The following is a 27,405-nucleotide window of genomic DNA, read 5'->3' as shown; positions in this document are numbered from 1 at the left end:
TGAAACTAACATGGTCATTCTAACAGATGAGAGACTTAACAAACAATCAAGATATTTTTCAATGTATAATTTCAGTTACATCACACTGTAAATTTTGCTATAAATTCTGTGTCTTACAGCTGTGTACTCCACAACCAACTGATGAAGGTGCAGCGCTCCGAAAGCTAATCCCTCCAATAAAACCTGTTGGACTAGAACCTGATATTGAGAGATTTTTTAAACTTTGTACACCTCAGTCCAACACTGGCAATTCCAAATCATGACTAATTGAATAAAAAACAAAAAGTCAACTACATTTCTGTGGGTCTGGAGTAGGCCAGACCAGTGACTTCAACCAGGCCAACCTCAAGAATGTGCGACCAAGATACCACCATGTCTCAGTAAAAACAATGACTGCAGATGCTGGAAACCAGATTCTGGATTAGTGGTGCTGGAAATGCAGCATCTGAGGAGCAGTAAAATCGACGTTTCGGGCAAAAGCCCTTCATCAGGAATAAAGGCAGAGAGCCTGAAGGGTGAAGAGATAAGCTAGAGAAAGTAGCATAGAGTACAATAGGTGAGTGGGGGAGGGGATGAAGATGATAGGTCAGGGTGAAGGGTGAAGTGGATAGGTGGAAAAGAAGATAGGCAAGTCGGACAAGTCATGGGGACAGTGCTGAGCTGGAAGTTTGGAACTAGGGTGAGGTGGGGGAAGGGGAAATGAGGAAACTGTTGAAGTCCATATTGATGCCCTGGGGTTGAAGTTTTCCGAGGCGGAAGATGAGGCGTTCTTCCTCCAGGCGCCTGGTGGTGAGGGAGCGGCGGTGAAGGAGGCCCAGGACCTCCATGTCCTCGGCAGAGTGGGAGGGGGAGTTGAAATGTTGGGCCACAGGGCGGTGTGGTTGATTGGTGCGGGTGTCCTGGAGATGTTCCCTAAAAAGCTCTGCTAAGAGGCGTCCAGTCTCCACAATGTCGAGGAGACCGCATCGGGAACAATGGATACAATAAATGATATTAGTGGATGTACAGGTAAAACTTTGATGGATGTGGAAGGCTCCTTTAGGGCCTTGGATGGAGGTGAGGGAGGAGGTGTGGGCGCACGTTTTGCAGTTCCTGCGGTGGCAAGGGAAGGTCCAACATGTCTACTGAGCCACCAGAGGCCAAAACGCCATGGACCATTGCTACACAACCAAAGACACCTACTGTTCCATCCCATGCCCACATTGTGCTCCTTGTCCTGGCTTAAAAGCAGGAGGTTCCAGTACAGAAAATTGTACAGTACTGGTCTGAGGTAACTGATGAACACCTACATGACTGCTTGGAGTTGGTGGAATGGGCAAAATTCACGAATTCCACTTTCAAACTAAATGAGTATGCCACTGCCATAACAGACTTCATTAGTAAGTATGTAGAGGACACACATGCCAAAGAAGCTAATCCCAGTGTTCCCCAATCAGAAGCCATGGATGTACCATAAGATCCACTCCCCATTGAAGTATAGACCTGACGCATTCAAGTCACGATCTTTACAATGCCATCAAGGACACCAAGAAAAATACCAGATTAAACTAGAGTCCCACACTAACCACATGAACACACATCGATTGTGGCAAGGCTGACATAACGAGCAATAAAGCCAAGTTGAGTAGAATCACTCAAAACAATGCATCCATGTCCGATGAGTTCAATGCATTCTGTGCTCATTTTGAACAGAAGGTCAGTGAAATGATACCACCTGCCTTGACAGCCTCGGGTGCACCTGTATCCACAGTCACCACTGCAGATGTCAGATTAGTCTGGATGAGAGCAAACCCATGGAAAGCAATTGGCCCAGATGGAGTCCCATCTGTGCACTCAGATCCTGCGTGGACCCAGCTGATGAGAGTATTTGCAGACATCTTTAACCTCTCCTTACTCTGATCTGAGGTTCTCACCTGCTTCAAGACGACCACCATCAGAACTGTGCCAAAGAAACATCAGGCAACATGCCTAAATGACTACCACCTAATGGCTATGACTTGCATCATTATGAAGTCCTTTGAAAGGTCAGTAATAATACACATCAACTCTGGTCTCCTACATTGCTTTGATCCACTATCGGTGTCCCACAAGACTGTGTACTCAGCACCTTCCTATCCTTCTTATATAGCCACGATTGTGTGGCCAAATCCAGCTCTAACTCCATTTACAAACTTGCTGATGACACCACCACAGGGTCAGATCTCAAACAGCAGATTATAAGAAAGAGATAGAGAGCTCAGTTGTATGGTGTAAGACAATAATCTCTCCTTCAACATCAGCAAAACTAAGCAGCTGGTCACAGCCTCCTGTCTGTATCCTTGGTGTTATGGAAATGGCGGGCGAGAGCTTCATGTTCCTATGAGTAAATATCACCAATAATCTTTCCTGGTGCATCCACGTCAGCGCTATAATCAAAATCTCTACTTCTCAGAAAGCTAAAGGAAATTTGACATACCCACTTTTACAGATGCACAACAGGAAGCCTTCCATTCAGATGCATCACACCTTGGTCTGCCCAAGACTGTAATAATTGTGAACAGAGCCCAATCCATCACAAAAACCAGCCTTCCTTCCATAGACTTCACTTACATTTCCTGCTGCTTCGAAAAACAGCCAACATAATCAAAGGCCCCTCCCACCTCGGTTATACTCTCTTCCATCAGGCAGAAGATACAAGAGTTTGAAAAGCATTAAGAATCGCTGTTGTCAGACTTATAAATGGAATTCTCATATATTAGGGTTGATCTTTCTCTGCATCCTCTCTGTAGCTGTAACACTATATTCTGAATTGTGTTCTATTTCCCTGATGTACTTATGTAAGGTACTATTTGTTTGGTTAGCACGCAAAATAATGTTTTTCACTGTATCTCGGTACATGACAATAACAAATCAGTTCAAAAGCCATACAAGGATGGCAGATTCCTCCATAAAGGAAATTAGTGAACCATGCATTCATTGTCATCACTGGACTTTTAATTCTAGATTTTTGATGTAATGGTGGAGTGGGGATATACCAGATTATGTAGTTACAGATTGTAGTTGAGTACACCTCTGCAGCTGGGCATCTGGATGCTCAGTCTTTACTCATTAGATCTGTTCAAAGTCTATCCCTCTTAGCACATGGTAGTGGCACACAGCATGATGTAAGGTATTATCGATATTAAGTGGGACCTTGGCTCCACATGAACTGTGCGATGGTCACGCTTACTCATACAGTCCTTGACAGACGCATCTGTGGCAGGCAGACTGGTGACGGTGAGGTTAAGTATGTTTTTCCCTCTTGGACATTCCCAGACTACCTGTTGCAAACAGTCCAGCAGCTACACCTGTAGAAATCCATCAGACTATCATGCTGCTTGGTGAGAGACATTCGTCACCAAGGGATTGACCATCAATTATCACTACCTATTTAACCGGATGCCATGAGACCTCATGGGGTCTGAAGTCAATGCTGAGGACTTCAAGAGAAATCCCCTCCCAACTGAACACCACTGTGCTGCTGCTTCTGTTGGATCTGTCCTGCCAGAGGTCATATCCACAGATGGTGATTATTTTGTTGGAAAAGTGTATTAATGGAATAATTCTATAAACATGTCTATAGCAGAATTCTGGATTAGTGGTGCTGGAAGAGCACAGCAGTTCAGGCAACATCCAAGGAGCTTCGAAATCGACGTTTCGGGCAAAAGTCCTTCATCAGGAATAAAGGCAGTGAGCCTGAAGCATGGAGAGATAAGCTAGAGGAGGGTGGTGGTGGGGAGAAAGTAGCATAGAGTACAATGGGTGAGTGGGGGAGGGGATGAAGGTGATAGGTCAGGGAGGAGAGGGTGGAGTGGATAGTTGGAAAAGGAGATGGCCAGGTAGGACAAGTCCGGACAAGTCATGGGGACAGTGCTGAGCTGGAAGTTTCCATCCTGATTTTGACAGTAGACCCCAGGTGTTGACAAAGAGGACTTTGTGGGGTGGACTAAACTGCATTTGCTATTGTTATTTCTAGTGCCTAGGTTGACCCCCAGTGATCCATTCAGTTCTATTCCTTTGATAAGAATTTGATTTTCACAATTTGATACAATGACATGGCTTTTGAGGTCATTTCAGAGAGCAGTCAAGAGTTAACCATGTTGCTACAAGCCAGACCAGGATAGGACGGTAACTTTTTATACTTCAAGAATATTAGTGAAATAAGTAAGCTAAGCAGAAAAACATAGACTGAGGAAAGCAAAAACGTGCTTAGGGTTTTCGTGCTCTATCTCTTTAGAATTGCTATGTGTGACCTAAAAGCTCAGCAAATTTTAAAATGTTTTCTTTTGCTAAGAACCTATTTTAATATGTTATGACACAGAGACAGACAGCCAAATCAACTCATCCTCCTTATACCTATACAACAAAATTAAAATACTCAATGACTCTCAAAACTGCCCCAGTAGCTTCAACCCGTCTTTTAAATAACCAATACCAGACTTTGTGAAGAACTAGTACCAGACACCAAGTTTATAGCATGAAAAGAAATTAACAATTTATTAATAATACAGTAGCTTTAGTAGAGCAAGTTAATTAATAAGGTAATTCAGTTAATGTCTATAATCACAATCTTCTTTGATTCTAGCCCCCACTTTCATGAAGACAGACACAGTTAAGGGATGGATTAAAAGAAAAATGAGAGACATGTAATCAGCCAGTTCACTCATGCAGACTCCGCAATCAGTAATATTTCAGGCACATAGGATCTTATCTTGCTTTGTTTTTGAAGACACTGGTTAATGCAAACAGCTTCTTCCAGTAGGCTCCAAGGAATAGTCACTTCATTCTGAAAACTGAGATTGTACTCTTCAAACATTAAGGTGATAATAAGAGGATAATGAGGGTGCAATTAAATTTCTGTTCTGTAGCTTTGGCAGCCACAATCCTTCTGACAAAAATAGACGGTTCAAAACTGCTGCAAAAAAATGGCTTTCTCTTCTTTTCCTCCCCAAAATTTTCTTTGTTGGACTGATTGAGACCTCACAGGGTGTTACGGTGCCAGTTAACATCCAAGCATCTGCCACCTGTTTTTGTACAATGTATCTATGGATCAAAATATCTACAAGTGCTTTGAACAACAAGCAAACTGTAAATTAACCATCAGTCCTGGCCTCAAAACAATATCAAATTGCTTGTTCTTTTCTTCTAAAAAAAACTGCTGTTCATAGTCCAGAAGTCACCATTAGCTCTCAGTTCACAGGTCTAAATCAAAAATGATAAAATTAGAGAAAAATAAGTAAGGGTTCTCACAATAGTTTGAGGGATTTTTGGGGATTTCTGCAGAGGTGCAAGCTTCTATATGATCCCATGGCTAATAGTGTTACATCATTATGGTTCATTTAAAATGTCACGTTAATTTGGCAGATGCGCAATTTGTTTTTGGTTACTGATGCAATGGTAGGGCTTAAGACTTGTGAGGGTGGTTTCGAATTCATTTTTGCGTAGATGTATAAAGACGAATAACTTGTGAGGCCATCAATGACTTGGTGTACAAAATTCTGGCTTTAAAACATGTCTGCTTAATGCTTCTAAGTCACAATTTGGAGTTTGATCTCTCAGAATCTTATGTATGTTATTTAGGGTGAATGATCTGTATCAACATGATTGTTTATGATAAACAACTGCTTTGCCCTTGAGAAACGATTTGGAAACATCATAAGGTTGGCTTTTGACTTATCCAGAATCTTGCTGAATTTGAAGTCCTTTTCAATTTTCTGCTAAATTTATGCCTACAATGGGAGCTCTGATAATTGGACAGAAAACTTGGTCATCCCATCTCAGCCATTTGCCTTGGTTACATTCCACAGTAATCAGGCAAATAATTAACTGCTTTTGGGTCTGCTGACCCTTCATCATGCTTAAAAAACATTAATCTATTTTTCCTAATCAACCCATTCTGAGATTAAAAAATCACAACACTAGGTTGTAGTCCAACAGGTTTAATTGAAAGTACACTAGCTTTCAGAGCGCTGCTCCTTCATTAGGTGGTTGAAGAAGCGGCGCTCTGAAAGCTAGTGTGTTTCCAATTAAACATGTTGGACTATAACCTGGTGTGTGAGATTTTTAACTTTGTACACCCGAGTCCAATACTGGCATCTCCAAATCATTCAGAGATATTATTACACACCTCTCAAGCAGGTATGTAACCCAAGGCTCCCAGTCCAGAGGTAGGGACACACTGCCACTAAACCACAAGAAGTCCTCTGCTGTCCCTTGAAAGGATAGTTACTCATTCCCAGCAGCTGCTGGTCAATTAGAATACTATTAACTTAGCAATTACATCAAGACCACTGGGAATGGGGCCTACTGTTAGGTCTGTACTAGGAAGATGATGATGCCATTTCAGGATGCTAAGCAGGATCTGAGAGATCTGGAATCAGCTAGCAGGCCCTGGCAAAGTTGTGCTGGTAGCTAGTGCCTTCTGGGAGCCTCTCCACAGGCCATAAGTGACTTGAAGTGGAGATCTTCCACCGAGAGAGACCACCATTGTTCACCAAGTAGTCTCTCATTTACTAATAACTATTGTGGAAAGAGACATTTAATTGGTCACTTAAGTGACATAATTGGTCTCTGGACAGTAGGACTGCCTCTACACTGACAAAATGGAATGGTGGTGGGAAAACTGAACCCTTCACCTTCCCTCAATTTACATAGTCTATAGAGACAGAGAAACAGAACTAATATTCAGAACGCTGAATCAAGGTCCCAATTCTGAAACACTGTTTCACTCCAGTTACTATCACATCTGCTGAGTGTTTCCAGCATTTTCCTTTTCTATATTGGCATATATCATTGTCAAACTCTACAAATCCATTGGTCCTCAGCACTGACTTGTTCCACCACATATGTGATGCAGAATATTGCATGATGGCCAATTTGGAACAGCCAAATTAATGAGATCAGTAACACCGGATTTTGGAAAGACATCTTTTATGTCTCTCTATTTTCTTCTTGGTCACTTGGGATACACAGAGCAGCTGCTCATGACAGGCAAGTCTGGAAGCATGGTACAAAGGGAGCATGTAACAATAACAAGCTTTACCAATATGCGTTTTTAAAAAAACATTGGTCATGACCATCACAGACTGTGAATTGGCTTTTCTGTTTTGCAGAGTGCTGGAAGACTTTTTGTTTGGATTGTCTGGAGAGCAGAAATAGAAATTGAATGATGGTGAAGGCTCAAAAGGCCTACTCCTGCACATATTTTCTAAGTTTCTATGGCTGCTAGGTTAAGGTATGGGTCCTTCATCTCAACCTACAAGGACCATTATGCCCCATGCAAAGTTATATCACCCCAAACATCCCCATGGTCTCTCATGCCACCATGCCAATGAATTTCCTCAAACATTATCACCATTCCTAACACTGACCCTCTTACCAAGAGGTGACATTCTGTGCCGACTCACTCACTATAAACTGTTACATGAATGGTTGTTTTGAACATATTCGCAAAATCTTTTTAAAGGTATTAATTCGTAACTTCATTATAAAAAAGTTCTTTCCACTGCAAGGTAATATTTGTCAATTGTCCAATCCCTTTAAATTCTAACACCTGAAACTACAAAGCACTGAAAACTAACATTGTGAAATGGAGCAAACAGTCAAGGCTGTCAAAACAAACGGGGGTACAACTGTTTCAATAATCCAGTTGTTTCAATAATCCAGTTGTGATGAATGAAAAATGAGGCTCGACTGAGAGCTGAGACAAATACTCTAGGTATGAGTATCGCACTTCTTTCTTAATACGTCAAGTTAGACTCCTTCTGAACCTTTCACAACCAACCCACACAAGCCTGCTGACTGGCAGAATACAGGACAAGTCATGAGAACTTCTACATTCCTCCATTTTATCTTAAAATTGAAGACAACGTCCCAAAATATAATCTGACAAATTTCATATTTGTAACAGCTAAATTTATTGTAAACATAGACAGAACAATGAGTGGGCACATGCAGGAAAGCAGCTTCCTGGCCAACCCACTTCACTAGCTCCTGCTGCCCATTCACCGGTGGCCAGTTGAGTCAGTTATGATAAGATGGATCAACTCAGTCCTACCCCACATTTAGTCTGATTGGTTAGAGAACCAACCATTTGCCTTCAGTCCTGTTCTCTTTTACTACTGATCTGGAGCTGCTGTCAATTAGCCAGGCCCTAAATTTGAGGTGATTGGCAGGAGCAGCATTTACAAATTCTGGGAGCAGCCAGAGCCTAATCGGAAACATTAGCATTCTCCACTCTCATTATCTGCTGTTTGTCGCTTCTTTCAACTGCTGCAAACACCAAAGTCCCCAGGATACTCCATGCACACATCACAGATCTGGCTGCAGGTAGAATGGTTTCTTAGACGTATAGATCCTAATTGGTTAATATATCTCATCAATTTCAAAGAAATTCGATAGCTTCAACTTTAACAGTAATTTTCTAACAGATGAACATGGAACTATTTACTGGAACTGTTACTGATTTACTCTCAAATTTATTCCTACAATTATGAAATGTAAATGCAATCCAGCGGCCATTTCAGAAACAGAGTTTCTGTCAATCCCTGTCTGAAAATGGGGAAGTGAGAGAGAGGTTCTGTTAACATTAGGATTTTTAAAAATAGACATTTTACTAGACACTTGGGAGACAAAACTCTCTATCTACGTTCCTCTTACTCCCACCATTCCTATACCTTCCCAGCCCTCTCATCAGCCTGATGAGATGAGCACACGTGTAAAGCAGACACTTTATGACTATGACCTGTCACACAGCATCCTAGAAGCATCTGTGCAGAGTCAATTTGGCATTTTGGATAAGCAATCCTATTTGTAACAAAGTTTCCTTCCAGATCAATTCAAGTTAGGCTTCATTTTAAACAAAGTAAGCGATGCCCACATGAAGACCTATACAAAGAATTCATATGGCACAATCTGAAGTAGTGGGAAAGAAAACAAGGTAGTTATGTATTTTTTTTTTGTCAGGCAAATAAAAGTGAGTTTTGCTTTACCAATATTCATTTTTGTACATGGGCAACAAGTTGTTGGTGATTCAAATAACAGACTAGTATTGAGTTTTTATTTTGCTGAATCAATGGAAAAATACAATACTAATATCTCATGAAACAGAAGTGGTCTTCAGATAAAATTATTTTTCAGATATTGCAACTCCTTTTTAAAATGATCATAATTTTAAAACAGTTTAAAAGGTAGCCTGAGCAGCAGTAAAAGTTATCCAGTGTGAAAGGTAATTCTTTAAGCTGTTCTACTCAAAGCAAGCATAATTTTCAAAGCAAAAATACTCTTACAAAATAAGAACAAAATAATTATTTTAGTAGTATGAACCATCGACTATTTTCACTAAATTAGATCTACTTATACATCTTGCATCATACTTTCAAGTTTTCTTCTCTGCTGAGGTGTTTGATTGGCTTGTGAGATAAGCTTCATAAATGGCATTCACAAAGTTGGGATCATTCTGAAATTCAAAGTAACAAAAATTGAAAATTTAGAGAATATTCAGAAGTGAATGTTTAAACATAAGAAAAAAAAACAAAATACTTCATTAGGACTACAACACAATCAGGAAATAATACCTAACCAAATAAACATTTTTTTAAAAATCCTAATTGGTTAATATATCTTGTCAATTTCAAAGAAATTCTATTGCTTCAACTTTAACAGTAAGTTTCTAACAGATGAACATGGAAATATTTACTGGAACTGTTACTGATTTACTGTCAAATCTATTCTTACAATTATGAAATGGAAACACGGTATTAATCTTCGCTTTTTATCTTTCAAAAGTTAAAATTACCACCAATGAATTTACTTGAAAACTGCACCTGTGACTAAATAATATATTAATACAAACACACAAAGTTGAATTCTGTTTTCTGAATAACGTACTTTGAATCTGAACACATGGATATGATTTTGAATTTTTTTTTTAAATCCAAGTTACTGGACCAGTGTAGGCTCAGTTGATATTTTAATTACTTTTAGATTTAGAAAGGCTGTTTACTTTATACATTGATATTAAATTTGGACTTAAAAGCAGCAGAGAAAAGAATTGTTACAAGCTCTCTGTACAGTGACAAAAGCAATATATATTTTTAACAATGCAATACATGCAGTGACCAGTACAATTCTTCTTCCAGAAAGCCAGAAATTGACTGATAAAAATTATACCTGCAAAAGATATAAAAGAGTTTCCTGTAACTGATTCTTGGTAAGCGCATGTGGTTTTTTATTAGTCAGCTCTGCCATCTGTGCAGATGAATGCAAACCACTGTGTAACTGTTTAGGAGTCATAATGGTATCTGTCTGTGATAAAAGTATGGGACTTGCTTCTACTCTCATCATTGGCTTTCCCACTGAAGACTGGGTGAACACTGTGGGCGACATCAACAGAGATGGTATAACTGTAGCTGGAATGCGCTGTGGGGAGATTGCCTATCAAGAAAGAAAACAAGCAGTTAAGAAATACACCAATATAAAATTTTAAATGAAAACAACAATTTCAATTCAGCTTTTCTAATAATTTACCACTTTGTCTCATATAGTCTTTTTGAAAATAACTTCATTTGTTGCCTTAAGGGCTTCTTCTTATCTCATTGGTTAAAACAACAGTACACGTTTTCAATTTCAGGACTGGGGGACCAGCGAGGTTTGAGAAGATTTGTAGCTCAGGTTGAGGTTCTGGATGTAGGTTTGCTCACTGAGCTAGAAGGTTCACTTTCAAATGTTTCATTACCATGCTAGATGACATCTTCAGTGAGCCTCCGGATGAAGCATTGCTGATGAGTCCTGCTTTCTATTTATATGTTTGGATTTATTTTAGGTTGGTGATGTCATTTCCTGTACTTTTCTCAGGAGTTGTAAATGGGGTCCAATTCAATGTGTTTGATGATAGACTTCCGGTTGGAATGCCATACATCACCAGAGGAAATGACATCACCAACCCAAAAAACCCAAACATAAAAATAGAAAGCAGGAATCATCAGCAGTGCTTCGTCCAGAGGCTCACTGAAGAGGTTACCTAGTATGGTGACAAAACGTCTGAAAATGAACCTTCCAGCTCAGTGAGCAAACCTACATCTATTGGGAGATGAGATTACAAGAGTAGGGCAGAAGGGTGATAACTGAAGAATTGCACGCAGTGATATTCAGAATAGAAATAGGGAGATAAAGGTGGTCCAATGCTTAGCTGAAGATTGCACAGGAATGAATGGATCAGATTGCCAGGATATCAGGATCAACCTTTTCCTGTTACATTCACTACCCTTTTCAGTGTCATCAGCAAATTTTATGATTGTGCTCTCTATAACAAAATACAGATCATCCATATATACAAGTGGCGAAAATTAACTTGTGTTCTACAGAGAAAAACATCAATGAGAAAATTCAAAAGATATGAAGATTTGTCTGCAATTAGGTAAGAACTAGGAGCAAGAGTAGGCAATTTAACCCCTTGTCCTACTATTTGATACAATCATGGCCGATCTCAGTTCCATTTTGCTGCCTGCTTTCTGTAACCTTTCAACCCATTACTAATTGAGTAAATGTAAGGAGGAAGCAAATTTTTAATGTGTCCACATTCACCACTCTTTGGTAGTGAATTATGAAGATTCACAAACCTTTGAGAGAATTCATTTTTGCTCATGTTGGTTTTAAATCTGCTATCCATTATCTTAAAAGCATGACCTGTTCTGGATTGCTCCACAAAACACCTTTACTATATCTACTTTGTCAATCCCCTTTAAACATCTTACATACCTCAACTTCTCTCATTCTTCTCAACTCCAGAGAACACAGATCGAAACTGCTCAATTATTCTTTGTAAGACAATGCCCTCATTGTTGAAATAAATCTAGTGAACCTCCTCTGAACTATCTCTAATACAACTCCCCAAGGAAGGGGGCTAATACTCCAGACACTGTCTTACTAATGCCTTGCACACAGGAATTGCATCGATGGTGACATTGGTTAAAGTACACCTTTGGGATTCCTACTGACTGCCTGAAACGAATGAGGAGTGCTTAAAATATTCAAATAGGGGCCTTGGATTTGCATGAAAAATACTTAAGAAACTGCTGCTTATTCCAAACACACAAGGATCAAACATTTAAGAAATGAGCCTGATCACCATCTGGTTGCAGGTTCTTTCACTCAATCTTCACTCCGTCAGTTAGTTAAAACTTATGCTTGAGGTCTTGCAGGTCTTTGATGCATTCCTCATTGATACTGTCAGCATATTGCACATGTTTTTTGTTGGATTGTGTTTTATTATGGCCTCTGGCTATATTTTTGGAACTACATTCCTTGTACAGGCCTTTTTTGCCACATAACTTAGAAAAGGCTTGTAACGCAAGGCAGCTTTGAGACAGGTATAGCACATACCTCACTTCCCACATGGCTTGCTTACTTTATTGTCCTGCAAACTGCACCAATACTGAACATGCTTATATACTTTGTTGTCTGGCTACAATTACTTCATATTGTCTACCATCTTTAAAATGACACGTCAATGTCATGACCTTCCTATTACTTGAAGAGATCTTTCTTGAAAGCTTTGATAGGTGTTGAAGCTATAACCAGCTTCATTATCTGCTCAACATCTGAAAAATCAGTCCTCAGCCTTGTCATGGCACCTACTGATAAACTGATTAAATAGATTCTTGTGACGGTTGCCTATAACACATCATCTCTACAGGATCTCTCCATTTCTCCAAGATGAGCCTTAAGTGTTGACTCAGTGCAATCCTTTGTTTTCTAACAGCTATCTTTATTTTCATCACTTCCTTGTCTGGGTCTGAAATGGATAAATCTAAAAAACATAACTCCATCCTTTGTGTAATCAGCCTGAATTGAGAAGGGACATCTGGTCTTCCAATATATGCTAGTGAATTTGATATTCATCTTTCTGATGCTCAGTCTTTAATAAATAATTGATTCTAGGATATATACAGTAGTCTTGCTGCTTTAAGATTACAATGGTGTGTCGGTCCAGAAATGCAACTGATTTAAAAAACAATTCTACCATGTGCTGTTTTTGGCTGCAGCTTATCTTAACTATCTCAGACTACAAAATGTATTTACAGATAACTATTAATGCAACTTGCTTCTCGCATGCTTATGTTGGAGTATATATGGCAGTTAGTCATGTGATTTTATCTGGTCCTTGCCTCATTAGCACATCCAGCTCTTAAAGCAATAATTCAATCATGACCAGGTTGCCTGTACAGGCAGTTTCCGGGTCATGACCAGGTTAAATTCCAGAGTCTGTGCACAAGTCAATTTGCATGCGAGTTGGAACACAATGCAGAACAATATGAAGCAGCCATTCCCAAGTACAGAAAATGTTCATTGGTCAGATGTTTAAATTACCCCCATGAATGGAACTGCATACGTAAGCATGAGCTTTTTTAAAATCATGATCCAGTGTATTGTTACAATTGTCCAGTGGATAAATATTGACCAGAACATAAAATACTCATCTTCTCTCCTTTGAGAGAGTGCCTGAGATATTTAAACATCGACCAGTGCAGGAAAACAGGGCCTTTGTTTAACATCTCATTCAAAAATCTAATGCTCCAACAGTGCAGCACTCCATCAGTGACTACATTACAATGTGTGCCTTGATTTTTCTGTTCAAATCCTAAAGTGAGATGTGAATGTGTAATCTTGTAACTCAGAACCGCAGCTAGCACCTGAAGTAATGGCTAGGAAGAAGATGTTTTTATCATTTTCAAAACTGTGATATGTTCAAGCATCATATAAATGCAAGTCTTTCTTCCGTCTTTCATTTTAATGTTTAAATTGCTTCAACTTTTGAAAGTGTGCCAGTTTGCTCAAAATGCAATAGTTGTCATGGACTTAAGTGAAAAAAAAATACACCTAATTGGGTTGTTTCAGATTTGGCCCCAATCATAGTAATACAAACAACTTTGATGTATTGTCATTTCTCTACATCAATGTGATCACTTGCACTAACATAAAATTCAGGAATCTACAACAATGCAGCAAATTTCAAAGATATCATAGGTATTGCAGAGGCACAAAATAAAGAATATAGAATAGTTACAAATTGAAACAGGTGAGAATATTTAGTATTTTCTACCTTTATTTCAGCTTCCTGCATTCATAGAAGTTTGCCCACCCTTTGAATCTTTAAGGCTTGTTAAATGCTATGTTCCAAGTTTAGGTTGTGACAAGGACAGTGATTAATAATTTAGACTGTGATGAGGTTCATGAATAACTGTTATCTTGTGACTTACCTTGTAATGTTATATATTCCAGAATATAAGTTGTGAGCCACCCTGAACTGACAAGAGCTAGAAGAGATCTATGTCTACATTAAGTGATAGAGGGTGGAATTTACTAAAATAATGAATATTGTGCTTGAGGATCAACTGCAGCAGCAAAGTTTCTGAATTACAAACTATTATTAAAGTATATTTTAAACTTTAATGATCAAATATTAATTTCACTGCACATTATTCAGCATTAGGAAAGCTCAACACGCATAGGTATAGAGGAACCTACATTAGTGCTTTGTTCTAACTGGTAGGCATTTGAGAAAGGAATCTTCAAATGCACATCAAGACCATCAGCTCATACTAAATCCACACGACAATGTTTGATGCATTCTTTCCACTTGTTTATCTTGGAATCTCGTAATGCATTTTATATTGGCGAGGTATTGTAGTGCCATCTATAGGTATAGCACCTTAGCCACCACTAAAATTTATAATGGCTACAATTAAACTGAAAATCAGGTGAACAGAGTCTGTTGACATGCTTCTCCATTACATTTTGGATTCTTAATGATATTTCAGCAAAAAAAAAAATTCCTAGGCCTTTGTTTTAACCCTAGCAACTGCTTTGCTTGTGAGTGCCACCAAGAGCTTTTATGAACTGTAAACCAGAATATTTTTCCATGGTTTGGACAAGATCACTTTCCACAGCTCCTGTTTAAATTTTTTAAATAAATTGGATTAGTTGTTTTAAATTGTCACTTTTCTGGTCTAAGCTCGACATGAGACTATTCCTAAATGCTTTCTTATGTATCACCAGGGCTGGGAAATTATTTAATAGAGTATTACTGGTATAGCTTTTATCCTAAGAACATGCTAATGAAAATGTGCCTGCAGAGATAAAGAAATTCTGAAGGATGAAAATCAAAAAGGACATGTGAAAAAGAACAGGGCCTCACTTAAAAGATGTTGTTGAGGCCTTGAAAACTGCAACTTTAAGTGAAGCAACTTGAAGCAAATCAAAATCAATGTAAAAGCTGTAGTAAGGTTGTGCAAGGCCCTTCTCATTAGGAAAAAAACTAAAACATTATATAAGCTGAAATACTTTACATTGTTAAATTCTAATACAGGCAAATGAAAGAACTTTCCTAATTAAAATAATTAAGAAATATGGACGATGTGATATTCATAAGTGATATAGATGAGGATATGATAAGTTTATGGATAACAAAAAGATTGGTTAGGTGGTTGACTGTAAGGAGGAAGGTGTTAGATTAAAGGAAGATATAAGCATTTTGGTCAGATGGGCAAATCAGTGACAGATGAAATTGAACCCTGATAAACGTGAGGTAACACACTTTGGAAGAAGGAACATAACAAGGTAGTACTTAATAAATGGCAAGACAATAGGAAGCACAGAGGAACAAAGAGATCTTGGAGTTCACAGATCCCAGAAGGTGGAAGGATAGGTTAACAGGGTAGTTAAGAATGCATTTGAGATCCTTCATCAGTCATGGCTTAGATTATAAGAGCAGGCACTTCATGTTGGAACTTTACTTCGGTTAGGCTACAGCTGGAGTGCTGTATAGAGCTCTGGTCACCACACTATAGGAAGGATGTCATTGCACTAGAGGGGTACAAAGGAGATTCACCAAGAAGTTGTCTAGGATGGACCATTTCAGCTATCAAGAGTGTTATGACAAGGAGGTGAACCGCTCTCTTAATTAAACTAAAACACCCAGAAAAGCTCACCTCGCCTCGTAATCTATTAAAATAGGAGTGAGAGAACTCACAAATTCCACTATTTACAGACAGTAACATCAATATTTTTAAACTCTAAAAGTGAACATTAAAACAAACTATTCACAATTCTAAGCCACCCTTTCTCTTAACTGCTTATTATCGGCTTCCAACTTTTTAACAATATGCTGTACCAATAAGACACTTATTAAAATTACATCAACTTTAATTTCAAAACCACACAGCTGCTGTAGTCTTGTGTGTCTTTCTTCTTCTGGCTGAAGATCTCCCTGGGTCGCCTTCTTGCTTTTCACTGAGTATGTTTCATATGAAAAGGTACCTTCGATAGAGAGCGTTTCCTAATTTCTTGGACAGCAAGATGTTAGCTCTCCCATGAGTGTCTGTCTCAATGGTAGCTGCTCTCTCTCCAATTTTCAAAATGTCTGCATTTTTATACCCCCAACATCAGACTGTTTCATTGAATTTATTGTTTTGCCAACATCGAACCAAATTCTATTGGGTTTTTGTATCCTGGGGCATAAGTTAAACTGATTGGTTAAATTCGAATTGTTGTCAAAACTGCAACCAAAACTCAGGGTAGCCATTTCACAGCCAAATATTACATATTTTCAATTTTCCAGTACAATCTGGGACTGCCATCTAGTCATATACACAAATGCTTGTCATCTCAGTTCAGAATAGCATTCACTCACTCTTAAAAGGTACAGTATATGCTTTCTACTTCATAACAAGAAAGGCTGGATAAGAGCTCTGGGTTGTTTTCTCTGGAGCTTAAAAAGATTGAGGGGACACTGATAATATTATGAGGGGCCTGCGTAGGGTGAAAAGAAAGCAACTGTTCCCTTTAGTCAAAGGATCAATAAAACAGAGGCATAAATTTAAAGTAAAAAGCATGATGTTTAGAGAAGATTTGAGGAACAAACGTTTTCACACAGTTGTCATGGGGGTCTGTGAGGTACTGCTTGGGAAGGTAGTTGAGGCGGGAAACCTCAAATACTTTGCAAAGGCTGTGAATGAGCACAAAGTGTAATAACATGCAAGGCTATGTGGAAATATTGTGGGAACGTGGGTTAGCATAGGCGGTGGTATATTTTTGGTAGTATAGACTCAGTGGGCTGAAGGGTCTCTTCGGTATTCCGATTCCATTAGATGTGCTAACTTTTTACTTACATCCTAATCACTGCCAAAACCTGCTTGTGGAACATTCAACTTACAATACCCCACCTCCCTGAACAACACTCTCACAGCCAATGCTCCAGCTCATGGTCTTTACTACTGTGACCCTCCCATTCATTGATGACCCTCTGGTTCATGGCCTCTTATTGATCAGCCTCCTTCCTTTGACTGTCCAGTTTGTAGCCTCTGCCACTCTCTAACTTCGTGCTCACTGCCAACCCCCCAGAGTCCCTTCCAATCCCATATCACCTGGTCACTGCAGACCTTTTTTCCTGTTGAACGTCTTGCTCATTGCTTCCCTCCCCAGTCCTCATCAGAGACAGGAAGAACAACTATAACTTTCAGAATGTAAGGTGAGAGTTACAGGGCGGCAAGAAAAACCAAAGGATTACAGAACAGATCACATGGGTTCACATAGTTGAGGCAGCACAAGGTAATTAACATGGAGAAGAGCAAGACATTGGACAGATCAGTGGGAGAGTGAACAACAGAGATTTACAGGAGATTTCCCTCCTTCTTGGTTTTTTTCCATTATTCACAGGATTGCTGGATTGCCCATCCTGGATTGTTCAGCTTCCAATTAAGAGTGAACCACATTGCTGTAGGTCTGGAGTCACATGTAGGCCAGACCAAGTAAGACGGCAGTTTATTTCCCTAAAGGCCATTTGTGAAACAGATTGGTTTTTCCAACAATCAACAATAGTTACATGGTCATCATTAAATTCTTCATTACAGATTTTTATTGAATTCGAATCCCACCATTTACAGTCCTCAGTGCTTTACCTGGGTCTCTGGATTGATGGCCAACATTAATACCTGGGCCATTGCCTTCCCTCTTGATTTACAAATCACCATGTAAAAGCATTTCATTTTATATATCTAGCCCTTTGTAAGTCCTTTAGTGGATAGGTTTCCGGAGGCCTGGGAAAACCAACTAACATATTAGAAGTAAAAGGCTATTAATGGAGAAGTGCAACCTCCTGAAAGGTATTTCCTTACCCACCTGCTTCCCGAATTCCTAGTTGCCATTCTGACCCATTTTAACTTCTGACTTGGTCCTACCAGGATCAAAAATCACTTCCACTATTCTGACAACTCTCATTTGGAAAACAGTTTTGTACCAATAGCTTTGCTGCAAGGAATTTTGCATAAATGGAGCACAATACTTTTGAACATACAAAACCTCAATGTAACATTCCATGCTCAAAAACATAATTGTCCAACTATAAAGCAAACCTGTTACTCATTAATAAAGATTAGCTTAAAAGCAATCTGGTTATTTCAAGATCATTTATGTACAAAGTTACGCTAGTAAAGGATTTGGTCAATTTTCCATAGCAAAATCTTAAAATTCCTTTCAGTTAGGTTTTCTTACCTGAATAAGTAGGTTTGGTTTTTCTGAACTGATAAATTTTTCAGTTTGAGAATCAAAATGTTTCATTGCAGAATCAGACTGATTGACTAATGGTGGCGGCTGAGCTGAAAACTTAGCTGCAAGAGTCATTTTTCCAGCATGATGTTGCTGATCCTGCTGAACTATCTGCAGCTTCTGAAACAATTCATGAGGGGGTATGATACTGGAGGCTTGTATTTGATTAGTACAACTATTTGAGGCAATAGTGCTCTTGGACTTGTCTATTGTTGGAACATGGTGCATTTCAGGTTGCACTTGTAGGGTGGAGCTAAGATAGGCAGACTGAGACTGTGAAACAGGCTGTATCTGGGAACCATTCGGAGTTCTGCTGAAGAGGAGGTCAGAGTGTATAACAGTAGGACATGATGTGGAAATTGATGCCTGGGTACAATGTAGTTTCTGAAGCAACTTGTGAGTACCTTTAGGGAATAAGGAACTGGATTTATCCAAGCGAGTTTGCTGCAGAGATATTTTTCCTGTTGAGGATTGAGATTGGAACAGTCCTGCTAATGATTCTTCCATACTTTTTTCACTTTGGTTTTCACAAGAATGATTTTCTGGTAACTCAGATACTGGATGCAGGTCAACTCCACAACTCATTAGTTTCTGAATAGCAGGACAAAACTGCTTTTTGACACTTTGGGAAGTTTCAAGCTCGAGCAGTTTTCTGGGTTCCTCATAAGACAGAGAACGTACAACAGCTGGTCGACTGGAAGCTTTACTCTTGAATTCCTGTGTTTCATTTGGCACATTAGTTAAAGTAGATTTTTCTTGTGTTCCAAACAAGACCGCCAAATTCAAATGCTTTGTTCCCAATTCTGTGCTCTATAAAAAAAACTTTTATGAATAGAATATAAACTTCACAAAACTCAAAGAAGTCAAAGAAACATGAGATTAAAAAAATCAGTAGAAGAAGCATAGTAAACTTATGAAGCACCAGATCATTTTAACAACCATATATCAGGTACTGTCCAACATTGCAGAATTAAAAAAAGATTTCAACACAAAAAGAAGCTGAAGAATTAGTGGGGACAGTGTTGATTAAATTTGCTCCCAAAAAAATAAAGCATAGGTAGAGCAAATTGTTTGCTCTGGAATGCAGGAGGCACTATGTACGGTGCAAAGGTATGGTCTACAAAATGGTGGATTGTCCACCTGCAGCTGGACTATATTGAGAAAAAGTTAAAAGGTGCTGTAAGAATCAGAACAGGATCCTCTACATGTAACCCATCCATATCTTTGATACATTTAGGCTTGACAATTTCCATAGTCTTAGCCAGTCTTCTAACATGCACTTATGCTTATACAAGTTCTTGCATGTATCCTAACTTGCACCAAGTTCCACTCACTAATTACTTCATGTTACTGTCCTACATTGACCCTATTTTAGAATTCTTGGACTTGTCTATTGTTGGAACATGGTGCATTTCAGGTTGCACTTGTAGGGTGGAGCTAAGATAGGCAGACTGAGACTGTGAAACAGGCTGTATCTGGGAACCATTCGGAGTTTTGCTGAAGAGGAGGTCAGAGTGTATAACAGTAAGACATGATGGGTACAATGCTTGGGTACAATGTAGTTTCTGAAGCAACTTGTGAGTACCTTTAGGGAATAAGGAACTGGATTATCCAAGTGAGTTTGCTGCAGAGAGATATTTCCTGTTGAGGATTGAGATTGAAACAGTCCTGCTAATGATTCTTCCACACTTTTTTCACTTTGGTTTTCACATATTACTTGATACATATGCCCATTCTCCATCCACCCCACAATCCCCCCATGAATGTCAGTAATCTCTTCCAGGCCTGTAACCCTTCAAATATTTGCACACTTATGTTGACTAATTACATAATCCTGATTCCAAAACTGGAGGCTAAAGCCCCAAAGCTCTGAAATTTTCTCCTTAAATCCCTCCACACCTCTGAGTATCTTAATAATACTCTGGTGAAGCATCATGGGACAATTTATATAATGGGGCACCTTTAATAATGTAAATTATTGTTATGGAGGCCTTAAAAGGAACATTGGCCAAATTTAGCTCTCTCTACCAAACCCTTGCAATGCAACCAGTGAACGTAACAAAGTCTCAGCTTCCCTTTGAGTACTTCTTATCCACTCCAATCCTTAAAGTTCTCCCAAAACTCTGATTGTAATCACATTTGAGGAAAAGTCTAATTACACTCTCACAAATGGGGAAAAGTGAAAGCAAACAAAGCTAGAGGTCCCTGTGTGACAAAAGAAAAACATAAGATGAAGCAAAATATAAAATGATTAATTTTTTACAATTCTGAGAGGAGGTAAGAAAGGATATAAGAGGAGCAGTTTGCATACAAGAAAAGACTGGCATCTGGTATTTTAAAAATCCATAATCTACTAGAAAGACATAAATAGCAAAAAGGTTATAAGAAAATTGGGTGGAAGGGGTGTGGAGGTATTGATGAAGCATCAAAAGTGGATCTAAACATGGAGGCAGAAGGCTGAGTGACTAAATGGAGTACTTTGCATCTGGCCTTCTGAAGGAAGAAGTTACTATCAAAGTTATTATGAATCAGTTGAAATACTAAATTGGCTACAAGTTGGTAAAGGGGAGATTGTAAAATGGTTAACTGTACTTAAAAGTTGCGAGGTAACCAGAACCAGATGGGATACATTCAAGGATTAAGGGTGGAAAGGTTATGGTGAGAGGGCAGGTGTTATGGTGAGAGAGCGGGTAAGTGGAGCTGAGGCCATGAAAAGATCAGACATGATTTTATTGAATGGCGGTGCAGGCTCGAAGGGCCAGATAGCCGACTCCTGCTGCTAGTTCTTATGAAATCAAAAGGACTGCTAGCTATAATTTTCATTACATATAGTGATATTACAACACTAAAGAAACTTTGTTCAAACCCTTGTTTGGAAAAAAAAGGAGACTTTCAAAATGGAAAATATTTGCACGCCTACTGGGAAAGTGTAAGGGGTAAAACTCACTCAACTGCTCTTCTAGAGTTAGCAGGGACTAAACTGGCAAAATGATCTCTTCCTGTGCTGTAACCATTCTATGATTGTATTTCCTAAGATCTCAATGCTCCAAATACCCAAAGTAGTAGGACCACCTTGATCTATTCACACCCCAGTTCAGGCACCTCACCTCTCTGCCTTTATTAGGTTAATCGTTATGTTCATAATCCTTCTCAGATCACCTACATGCATAACTCCTAAGCTCCATTTTAATATTTCCTGCCTTTTATCTTCCCACATTACTCAAGTCTGAAGAAGCAACAGATCGATAATGACCAGAAAAGAAAGAGGAACAACCAAGAAAGGGAGGGAGTTGAAGGAGACCAAAGCTAGAACAATGGTGCAAAGCTGGATAGCAGGATGCAGATAATCACATGGAGTGAAGTATGGCAGAAAAATGAAAAGTCAAAAGACAGGCTGTAGAAATAGAATAATTAAAATTATTGATAGAGATACCTAATATTTGCCCAATACACGATTGCCATATGAGAATATACACATATTTATGTTGCTATAAAAATGTATCCTCAGACACATTAGAAAGAGAACAGTACAAATACTGTCACAAAGTCATCAGTGAACTTTAAACCCAATACCTTGTTCTGTTGCTGTACTTGTTGATAATGAGTGTCTGTTCCAAACTCAGTCAATTTAATTGGAATTGGCTTGATCAAATTTGAACTATTGCGAATCAGATTGGAACTAGTCATCTGTTTTGGCTCAGAAGACAGCTTAACCTGAAACAAAAAATTAAATATAGAGTAATGAATGATCATGCAAATTCAGAGGCAAGTTTCATTTATTATTTTATCTTACTTGAGGACAATGTGGAGAAATGGGAGGTCACCCACTTTGGTAGGAAAAAAATCTAAATGGGAGCATTTCTTAAATAGATGCTGGGAAGTGCGGAGTTTCAAAAGGGACTTGGGAGCCCTTATTCAGGAAACACTGAAAGTTAACATACATGCATTTTGGTCTCCTTACCAGTGGAGACATATATTTACCACAGTTGAAGTGCAATGAAGATTCACCAAACTAGTTTCTGTGATGGAAAAATTGTTTTTTGAGGAAAGATTAAATAGGCTGGACCTATATTGTCTAGAGTTTAGAACAGTGAGAAGTGATCTAATTGAAACATACAGAATTCTTATAGATGCAGTTTCCTTTAGACTGTAATATCTAGAGCTAGCAGTTCATTACAGAACAAAGACAAGAGAAGGAAGATTTTTTTTCACTCAGAGGGTTGAGAACCTGTGGAATTCTCCACCCTATAGAGTTGTGGAGACTCACTTGTTGAATATATTCAAGACAAAGATCAACAGATTTCTACATATTAACAACATCAGAATTATGGAGATCGCGCAGGTAAATGGTGTTGAAGTGGAAGATCAGGAAACTAGACAAGTGATTGCTGGGCCCCTTGCTGAGAAATTTGTATTATTGATAGCCACAGGTGAGGCGGCAGAAGACTGGAAGTTGGCTAATGTGGTGTCACCATTTATAAAAGGTGGTAAGGAAAAGCTGGTGAACAACAGACTGGTGAACCTGACATCAGTGGTGGGCAAGTTGTTGGGGGGGGATCCTAAGAGACAGGATTTACATGTATTTGGAAAGGCAAAGACGGATTAGGGATAGTCAACATGATTTTATGAGTCAATATTTAAATGAATAATGAAGGGCTGACTGGCTTACTCTTGCTCCTATTTCTTACATTTTTATGCCTTTGGGTGAAAAGCGGATGGTAAAGGATTATACCAATAAATTTTCAAACCAGATTATAGAGAACATAACAGTGCATGATTAACCTCAAGTCACAGATGCTATATTAATGGATCAGAATTGATTACAGAGATAGTAAAGGATGAGACAGAACATTATAAGATTAAACTCAAGGCGAAGAATTTTAAATCTGAAACTTTGTAGTGGCTATTGAGGATTGGAGGCTGTTCATAACAGCACCAAATAGGCAAGTCTGGAACAGATGGCATGAATGAGTACTTTTGAAACAAATGAGTTGGGGCAGGGGTGGGTGGAGATGTAGAGGTGAAAGTCATTACTAAGTACTAGCCTCATTAAATACATACAGTGTGAGAAGACTCCTGCAGGGAAGAGGGAGGTGAAGAGAGTAAGTCAAACGATGGGCTTTGAAGGTGAAAAAATAATTCAAACTTATACAAGAATTATATGACAAACTACAAAATTTTAAGTTAAAAGACATGGGTCAACTTTCACGAGATTTGCCTTTACAACGGGTATACACGGTTCATCACATATTACATAGAAGTTTATGAGCTGGACTTTATGATTGCATTATGTTAAAGTTTGAATTCTTGGAGATGAAATCTGAGAACAGGCAGTATTCCCACTCTTAATAATGACTGGGGAAGATGAACTGATTTGTTCTTGTGTTATTATTGTAATTCGTTAAGCAGTAGTTGGTTGAGCTTAGCTGTCTGCATTAATCTTATTTTTGACATTTCAACTCCAGTTATACTAGGCCCATTACAAATTTGAGGAGAAAATAACACCGTTTCTGTCGTCACCACAGCAAATAACACCGTTTCTGTCGTCGCCACAGCCACTTCCGCCCCCTGGGTTACTGTCGCCGCAGCAACTGCCACCCCCAGTGACATCACTAACCTGTACGACCACCCCGCCGCATGCGTCTTCGCCCCCACGCCGATCTCCGTCATCACGCCTAACTCCACCCCCACGCCGATCTCCGTCACCACGCCCAACCCCACCCACACGCCGACATCCGGCCCCACGCCCAACCCCACCCCCACTCCCAGCTCTAGCCCCACACCAGGTCCTAGCTCCCAGCCCTGCCGTGTTTTCACCATCCCTCCAGAACTACCAATCTCTGAGGATGAAAGATCAGTCCTCAGCAGAGGCCTCACCTTCATTCCTCTACGCTCCCGGATTAATGAGTTCAACATGCGGCGTGACATCGAACAATTCTTCTGCCGCCTTCGCCTCCGCGCCTACTTCTTCAACCAGGATTCTCACCCACCCTCTGACGACCCCTTCTCCCGCCTCCAACACACCCCATCCACCTGGACACCCCGTGCTGGTCTCTTACCTGCCCTCGATCTCTTCATAGCCAACTACCGCCGCAACATTAACCGCCTCAACTTCTCCACCCCTCTCACCCACTCCAACCTCTCACCCTCGGAACGTGCAGCCCTCCACTCCCTCCGTTCCAATCACAACCTCACTATCAAACCGGCAGACAAGGGAGGCGCGGTAGTAGTTTGGCGCACCGACCTTTACACCGCTGAGGCTAAACACCAGCTCGCCGACACCACCTCCTACTGCCCCCTTGACCATGACCCCACCTCCCACCACCAAACCATCATCTCCCAGACCATCCATAACCTCATCTCCTCCGGGGATCTCCCATCCACCGCCTCCAACCTCATAGTTCCACAACCCTGCACCGCCCATTTCTACCTCCTGCTCAAAATCCACAAACCTGACTGCTCCGGCCGACCCATTGTCTTAGCCTGCTCCTGCCCCACCGAACTCATCTCTGCATACCTCGACACGATCCTGTCCCCCTTAGTCCAAGAACTCCCCACCTACGTTCGGGACACCACCCACGCCCTCCACCTCCTCCATGATTTTCGCTTCCCCGGTCCCCAACGTCTTATCTTCACCATGGATATCCAGTCCCTGTACACCTCCATATCGTAGGATATGTGGAACAGTCCATCTTCCGCAGCTACACTAGCACCACCCCACCTTTTCCTCCGCTACATCGATGACTGTATCGGCGCTGCCTCGTGCTCCCACGAGGAGGTTGAACAGTTCATCCACTTCACCAACACCTTCCACCCCGACCTCAAATTCACCTGGACCGTCTCAGACTCCTCCCTCTCCTTCCTAGACCTTTCCATTTCTAATCTCGGGCGACCGAATCAACACGGACATTTACTATAAACCGACCGACTCCCACAGCTACCTAGACTACATCTCCACCCACCCTACCCCGTGTAAAAACGCCATCTCATATTCCCAATTCCTTCGTCTCCACCGCATCTGCTCCCAGGAGGACCAGTTCCAATACCGTACAACCCAGATGACCTCCTTCTTCAAAGACCGCAATTTCCCCCCAGACATGATCGACGATTCCCTCCACTGCATCTCCTCCACTTCCCGCTCCTCCGCCCTTGAACCACGCCCCTCCAACCGCCACCAGGACAGAACATTTTAAAATTCCTCACCTACCATCCCACCAACCTCCATATACAGCGTATCATCCGCCGTCATTTCCGCCACCTCCAAACAGACCCTACCACCAGGGATATATTTCCCTCCCCTCCCCTATCAGCGTTCCAAAAAGACCACTCCCTCCGTGACTCCCTCGTCAGGTCCACACCCCCCCACCAACCCAACCTCCACTCCCGGCTCCTTCCCCTGCAACCGCAAGAAATGCAAAACTTGCGCTCACACCTCCCCCCCTTACTTCCCTCTAAGGCCCCAAGGGATCCTTCCATATCTGCCACAAATTCACCTGCACCTCCACACACATCATTTATTGCATCTGCTGCACCCGATGTGGCCTCCTCTATATTGGGGAGACAGGCCGCCTACTTGCGGAACGTTTTAGAGAACACCTCTGGGACACCCGGACCAACCAACCCAACCACCCCGTGGCTCAACACTTCAACTCCCCCTCCCACTCCACCAAGGACATGCAAGTCCTTAGGCTTCTCCATCGCCAGACCATAGCAACACGACAGTTGGAGGAAGAACGCCTCATCTTCCGTCTAGGAACCCTCCAACCACAAGGGATGAACTCAGATTTCCCCAGTTTCCTCATTTCCTCTCCCCCCACCTTGTCTCAGTCAAATCCCTCGAATTCAGCACCGCCTTCCTAACCTGCAATCTTCTTCCTGACCTCTCCGTCCCCACCCCCACTCCGGCCTATCATCCTCACCTTGACCTCCTTCCACCTATCGCATTTCCAACGCCCCTCCCCCAAGTCCCTCCTCCCTACCTTTTATCTTAGCCTGCTGGACACACTTTCCTCATTCCTGAAGAAGGGCTCATGCCCGAAACGTCAATTCTCCTGCTCCTTGGATGCTGCCTGACCTGCTGCGCTTTTCCAGCAACACATTTTCAGCCCATTACATATTTGACCAAGGAAGACGCATGAAATACAACCCACTGGAGTGGCTTCAAATACATTTCTAGAGTTTTCTGACATATTTATATTTTACTCAAAATTGCTCAGCATCCCCAATGAAACATTAAATAAAAATTGAACAAGCTTGCAACAAGATTAAACTAGGTTTACAACATACTTCCCACTCTATTTACATTTAACCATCAGAGACTGTCCAAATGTTTCCTTCAATCTTTTGTTTGTATCTTGGTAAGTGTTCACCACACTCACCTTGTTATATTCGTGTTCAGCCTTGAACAGCATCTGCACAATGTCCACTGCTTCATTTTGGTTAGAGATTGGTGATCCAACTTCTTGTTGTGCCTTCAACTGCTCCAGCTGAGTTAAACTCAAGAACAGAAAGGAAACAATACTGGAAGTAAAACTTAACAGTGTACAACATAGGTTTTACAATTGCACTATATTCTTTTAATATCTGATCCAGGATATATGCTATGACAGCCAGAAAATATTTTGAATAGTTCCCAGGAGACATCAGATTTCCAAGAATATGCCACATTAAACTAGCATCTCAGAAATGCATGCTGCAAGCATTAATTCAACTATACAATTCCTTTGCTCCTTCCTGGAGAACCTAATCCACAATAACTGTTTTTAGATTTTAGATTTAGATTTC

General features: G+C 40.4%; 1 protein-coding gene across 10 annotated transcripts in view; it reads right to left on the bottom strand.

Annotated features, from left to right (window-relative positions):
• The window catches only part of LOC122559590 (mRNA-decapping enzyme 1B), a 115,406-nt gene that overhangs the window by 12,887 nt on the left and 75,114 nt on the right, over nucleotides 1–27,405 (bottom strand). For 7 of the 10 annotated variants that reach the window (XM_043709335.2, XM_087997318.1, XM_043709336.2 and 4 more), the window contains 5 exons: nucleotides 27,000–27,117; nucleotides 22,195–22,335; nucleotides 18,568–19,431; nucleotides 10,189–10,452; nucleotides 4,483–9,475 (listed from right to left, as the gene is read on the bottom strand). In XM_043709335.2, coding sequence (XP_043565270.1) covers nucleotides 9,395–9,475; nucleotides 10,189–10,452; nucleotides 18,568–19,431; nucleotides 22,195–22,335; nucleotides 27,000–27,117 — 1,468 coding nt within the window. In that variant the 3' untranslated portion in view covers nucleotides 4,483–9,394. Of the gene's footprint in view, nucleotides 1–4,482; nucleotides 9,476–10,188; nucleotides 10,453–18,567; nucleotides 19,432–22,194; nucleotides 22,336–26,999; nucleotides 27,118–27,405 lie in introns of those variants that run through there. The other 3 variants (XM_043709334.2, XM_087997317.1, XM_043709333.2) reach the window with 2 other exon arrangements.

The sequence above is a fragment of the Chiloscyllium plagiosum genome, unplaced genomic scaffold, assembly GCF_037043375.1.
Source record: "Chiloscyllium plagiosum isolate Xiang-an unplaced genomic scaffold, Cpla_swu_hap1 HiC_scaffold_19, whole genome shotgun sequence".
NCBI classification, from domain to species: domain Eukaryota; kingdom Metazoa; phylum Chordata; class Chondrichthyes; order Orectolobiformes; family Hemiscylliidae; genus Chiloscyllium; species Chiloscyllium plagiosum.
Note: the sequence above shows the minus strand (reverse complement) of the source record. Positions and strands in the feature narration are given on the sequence as shown.